The sequence below is a fragment of the Nanorana parkeri genome, unplaced genomic scaffold, assembly GCF_000935625.1.
Source record: "Nanorana parkeri isolate BGI_ZX_2015 unplaced genomic scaffold, ASM93562v1 scaffold679, whole genome shotgun sequence".
In the NCBI taxonomy this organism is placed as follows: Eukaryota; Metazoa; Chordata; class Amphibia; order Anura; family Dicroglossidae; genus Nanorana; species Nanorana parkeri.
In genome coordinates, this window is record NW_017306947.1 from 912,324 (window position 1) to 918,323 (window position 6,000).

The following is a 6,000-nucleotide window of genomic DNA, read 5'->3' on the forward strand; positions in this document are numbered from 1 at the left end:
ATGAAATTATTTATTACTCTTCTTTCCCTTAGTAATTCCTGCTGCTGATCTATCTGAGCAGATCTCCACTGCTGGAACTGAGGCATCTGGTACAGGAAACATGAAGTTCATGCTAAATGGGGCTCTTACAATTGGCACCATGGATGGAGCTAATGTGGAGATGGCAGAAGAAGCAGGAGAAGAAAACCTTTTCATATTTGGCATGAGAGTGCCTGATGTAGAACGTCTTGACCGTGAGGGGTAAGGAATTATATCTTGTGTTCTAATGCACAATGCCTAATTTCTTTAACCAGTTGACATCCGCGGTGTTAAACCCCCTTCCCATCCAGGCCATTTTTCAGTATTCAGCGCTGCGGTACTTTGACTGACATTTATTCCGTCATGCAGCGCTGTACTGAAATGAATTTTATACCCTTTTTTGGGGACAGATAGAGCTTTCTTTTGGTGGTATTTATTCACCACTGGGGTTTTTATTTTTTTACTATATTAAGGAAAAATCACCGACATTTTTTTTAAACGTCCGTTTTTCTACTACGGGCGGACGGCAAGAGGTTAATGTAAAGTTTATTATAGTTGAGCAGTCTATATGATATCTTATAAGTTCATACATGAAGAAGTCAACAGGAAAACTAATTCACCATATAACAGTTGTAACAAGGACACTCCACTGTAGTCAGGAAATGCAAGTAAAACGCAGTTTATTAAGGGCAAACGCAAAAAGTCTCTTTCCATCAACAGGGTAGACCTCCCCTGTTACACAAGACAGCTTCCAGCAGCAACATTAAATGATAGTCCTTTGCTCATACAATGGATTTACTGCATTTCTCATCATAATCAGTTTTCTTCAGCATATACAGTCCTTTGTAGCATATACAGTCCTTAGTAGCTTTCCTCAGCTCTAAGCCTCTCAGCACACCTCTGTGTGATACTCACACTGCTCTCCCAGCAGTGGATCATGGACTCTCTCAGCGGTGTCCAACAGGTCCCTTAGGTCACCGACCTTCCTAACCTCTCCCAGCCTCCCCCGGCTGTTGCTTGTGCGTCCAGCACGCACCTGTGTCTGCCTGTGCCCCTTGTGCCTCCTGCACACACACAACTCCAAGGCTGGCCATACACCTTTAGATTATCTGCAGATTTTCTATAGTCAGATGGATAAAGATTTCTCCGTCTACGCTAAACTGTGTGGATGGAGGAATCTCCCACTGGGCCAAGCTTCAGTATCTTGCTAGTCGGCCCCGCTGGTTCTCAAAACACCTGAACAATGCCTGCATCCAATCAGATTGCTCAGGTATTTTGATAGCCAGCGGGCCTGTAGGAGGTAGGTAGACCACCGACAGGATAGTCTTGAGTAAACTTTCAGCAAAAGCAGCAGGCTGCGATCCCTCGGCTCCCTCCGGCAAAGCCCACCACTCTAATGTTGTTTCTTCATAAACGGTTTTCAGTGTCATTCACCTTGTTAGCCAGGTACTTAATCATGTGCTGTAAGTCCGATAACATGGTAGAATGAGTGGATACAGTGTCCTCTGCTGATACACGTGACTCCGCCATAGACACCCAACCCCAGATCTTGTCTAGATCATGGCGCATGAGGATGCATTCCACCACAAAGTAGTCTATTTTGGAGGTGAGCTGTCAAAAAACAATCTGATTTTATGCAGGCATTGTTCAGGTATTTGGAGAGCCACCGGGGCCGACTAGAAAGATACTGAAGCTCGGGCCAATGGGAGGTTCCTCCATCCACACAGTTTAGCGTCGCTGGAGGAATCTGTTGCACTGTTTCCATCTGACCATAGAAAATCTGCAGATAATCTATAGGTGTATGGCCATCTTAAAAGTACTATTTCCAAATGCCCATGCTATAAACACATATTTATATAAATAAAAACAATAGGAATGTCAAAATTAGTCCAGAATTACAAACAAATGTCCATGGGCCCATTCAGTGATACATGCAACAATATAATACATTTCCCAGCTGGAGTATATATGTTCTATCGTGGGTGACACCTCTCCCCATCCATGTGCGATACCATCTCCACACACCGCACTCACCAGATAGAGTGGACCATCACATTAAAATGGTGATGAAATGCACAGTAGGATGTTAGTTCTTTCTTCCTATCTGATCCACTGAATCCAAATCACCAATACAATAATTTCACCTTTCCTCCTCTCCTCTCCAACAGGTTTCAGCACATACTCAAAAAAATGTAAAAGAGTCCTTAGTGTAATTCCATCAAACACCTCTTTAAAGGAGAACTATGGGGTCAGGGCTTTTCCCCATAGTTCTCCTTAGGGTAACGAGAGGACACAAACTAGCGTCCTCCCGTCACCCTAAGCTCAGTATACCGTGAGCTACAGCTCGCGGTATACTGAGACGCCATCGATGTAGAGATCCGCCCAGCTGCGTGAGTGACAGCTGGCTCTGCCTATCTAGAGGCAGAGCCAGCTGTACCCGCCCCTCCCCGTCCGTTCTGCCAGTCAGCGCTGGGGGATCTGAGCGGGGAGGGGGGAATCCAGCCCCTCCCCTGTCACGGCAGAGAGACGTGACAGGTTCGAGAAGTGAACGAACACCAGTATATGTTCGCTCACTTCCCGATCTACTGAGCTGACCTGTGACAGTCTCATTGTCACAGGTCGGCTAGAACTATGAGGTGAGTGAAAAGCACTCACCTCATAGTTCTCCTTTAATTAAAGCCAAGATAAAAAACACTTAAATTGCAATTGCTTCATCTTCCACATACAATCCTCCCCTCTCACCCCCCTACACTGCTGCCCAATTGCTTTTTTTATGGAATTACACTATGGATTCTTACATTTTTTTTGAGTATGTGCTGAAACCTGTTGGAGAGGTGAAATTATTGTACACCGGTGATTTGGATTTAGTGGATCAGATGGGAAGAAAGAACTAACCTCTTACTGCGCATTTCATGACCATTTTAATGTGATGGCCCATCCTACCTGGTGATTGCGGTGTGTGGAGATGGTATCGCATGCAGATGGGGAGAGGTGTCACCCATGATAGAACATATATACTCCAGCTGGAAAATGTATTATATTGTTGCATGCATCACTGAATGTATCCAAGGACATTTGTGTCTATTCACATTGATGGCCAGTTTAGTGTCGCCTTAGAGCAGGGGCCTCAAATTCAATTCCCTCGGTGGCCACTAGACAATTTTTTTTCTCCCATGGGGGCCGCTTGCCAAATTTGTTACTTTAAAATAAAATTTAACTATATCCGGTTTGGTACTACGGACCCCAATACACACACGAAGGCCCCATTCATATTTGTAGGTTTAGGTGCGATTAGGGATTCCTGTGTCAGAAACTTGCGTTTTCCTGCAGCAGGAATCCCTAATCTGGTCTTTACGAGTGGCCCCTGTCACCCATTCAAGTTAATGATCAGGTGACAGCAGTTGCATGTGAACTCCAGCACACCACATGTAATGATATGTGATATTATTACATGCGGTTAGAAGACACTCTCCCCGGATGCACAATCATTGCGTCCAGGGAGAGTGATTGATTCCCAACCAAATGTAATCATATCACTTATTACATGCGGTGTACAGGCGTTTACATGCAACTTCTGTCACCTGATCATTAATTTGAATAGGTGACAGCTGCCGCTTTTAAGCGCCAGATTAGGGATTCCTGCTGCAGGAAACACATGTTCTATGGTGATCTAGTGGCAATTAGTAAGGTCTGCTGCAGACCTTATTAATCAATTATTTCGACCATTGTTCAGCGAAGACGCTGGCCGAAAGGATCCGAGTGCCGCCACAGAAGCGGCTATGCGGTTTGCATCCGGCAAAGATGCAGACCATGTAGCTGCTCCCGCAAGTCTGGTACACGGTCCGTGATCACGTACCAGACTTGTGAGCTGACTGGGGCCACATACGGCTCACGGGCCGGTACTTTGAGACCACTGCCTTAGAGTGTTGTTCAATTGAGAAGAGCTTTATTACATGCATGTTCACTCTAGCACCCCCTTATATTGGTTTATAGTGCAGAGGTATATAAAGGTGGTCAGTGTAGTTTCCACTTATATTGGTGGTTAGTGATGTGCTGCCTGCTTTCATGGTTGGTTTTAACCATTCCCCACTCTATCCAAAACTAAACAGAAGTTTTACATTTATATACTTTAAATTCTTTTTACATAGGGTAGAGCTACACTGGTGCTTAAATTGCTATGGTAATGAGAGATTTAACTGCTAATGATTAGTTACATATTTCCGTATCAAAGATAATTAAATGCCAGTGTAGCCTAAGTGTTTGTGAATAACCATCCTGTGTGGAGATGTGTTCACGAACAGCAAGCTCATAACATACCTCCCAACTTTCTGAGTGAGAAAGAGGGACACCTTTCAGGGCAAAACATGTAAGAAAAGGACACACCCCCTGCCTTTCCTACAAATACACAGATTATGAAAGATTTATATGTAAAAAATACTTAGTTAAAGTGACACTAAACTCAGGAGTTAAATCTTAATAATGCATTCAAGCAGGTACGTGCGGTCAGGTGAGGCAGAGCTTTTGACAGCTAAGCTAGGTTACACAGGAGCGGGCTTCCCCACTGTGTGTGTAACCTAACATAGCGAAGCCAGAGCTGCAACAACCTCTACTCTGTGTTACAGGCTTGAGCTCTGTGGATGGTTTGGACCAATGGCAAAGCACCATTGGTCCAAGCTGTCCAATTAATAAAACCCCACTGAGGACATCAATCTCGATGCTTCACCAGTGACAAGAAGTGAGGGACAGAGGGCTCCTCCCTCCCTGCTTCACACTAGCTTGGTGACCAGGTTGGGGGACAGGGATTTTCATTTTACTTGATTGGATAATTGAAGTGAATCACCACATTTTATTGTGAAGATTCTCCAAATTCTGTAGTAAAACAGCCTTAATATCTCTGACATGGCAGCTCCAAATGCAGTAAGAGGCCACTAGGTTTTCATGGCTGTCTGTATTACTGCTAGAGTGATGCCCCCTCTCTGTTTATCAAGGTGATTACGCTTGCATGGACTAAAGTGAAGGATAATTCAACATTTCTTGTTGTCATCACCGGAGTAGGGATAGAGGGTACATCTTCTAATGAGGACACTTGTTTCAATACTATGTGAGGGGACTTCTTCTCACTTACTGTTGTATTTACAGGTCAGAAAGTTAGCAGAAAACTCCCTAATAGGACACAGATGGCCAAAAAAAGTGACAGAGGTTTTAACCATTCCCTATTCATTCAAAATGTAAAAAAAGATTTGACTTTAGATATACTTTAATGCACACTATAAAATGTTTTCTATGGATAATGGCCAGGTGATTTATTATTAGGAATAACTAATGCTTGTATATATTTATAAACACAAAAATTATCCTTTTGATAATAGACTTTTTATAATTCCTGTGCAGTTACAATGCCCGGCTGTATTATGAGAGGATTCCTGAGCTCAGACAGGTGATTGATCAGCTTAATTCAGGATACTTCTCCCCCAAGCAGCCTGACCTCTTCAGAGACATTGTCAACATGCTGATGAATCATGACAGGTAACAATTCTCCTTTCTTTCTGCCTTTCCTTTCCTAATTCTTATTTACTTCCCCCATTTTTCCAGCTCATCATATTCTCTTCTTCTGTTCTTTCTCCATCCTCTCTCACTGCCTTACAAATACTGTATTATTTTTTTTAGGTTCAAAGTATTTGCAGATTATGAAGATTATATCAGAAGTCAGGATTCTGTCAGCGCTCTTTACAAGGTGAATTGTTATAGTACAGGCTAACACAAGGACATATATAGCAAGGAGATATCAGTTTGTTCCTTCCTGACTGGGCTATATTATGGGTCTATACACCCCCTGCACAGGACGACAGTAGCAATGTCATGAGCTCTGCTTGAGACATTTGACTTTACATGAAGATGCAACAGAAAACAAGAAACGGAAGATGACATGAACTCTCTCTCTCTCCTTCTCTCTCTCTCTCTCCCCCTTCTCTCTCTCTCTCT

The 6,000-nt window shown here is 43.4% G+C and overlaps 1 protein-coding gene across 1 annotated transcript in view; it reads left to right on the plus strand.

Moving 5' to 3' along the window:
- Positions 1 to 5,752, plus strand: part of LOC108792751 (glycogen phosphorylase, muscle form-like) — a gene marked incomplete at its 3' end in the record, with an annotated part of 46,925 nt that extends 41,173 nt beyond the window's left edge. The window contains exons 12-14 of the mRNA XM_018563592.1: positions 33 to 240; positions 5,410 to 5,544; positions 5,686 to 5,752. Of these exons, the coding sequence (XP_018419094.1) occupies positions 33 to 240; positions 5,410 to 5,544; positions 5,686 to 5,752 (410 nt within the window). The remainder of the gene's footprint in view (positions 1 to 32; positions 241 to 5,409; positions 5,545 to 5,685) is intronic.
- Between the last annotated feature and the right edge of the window lie 248 nt (positions 5,753 to 6,000).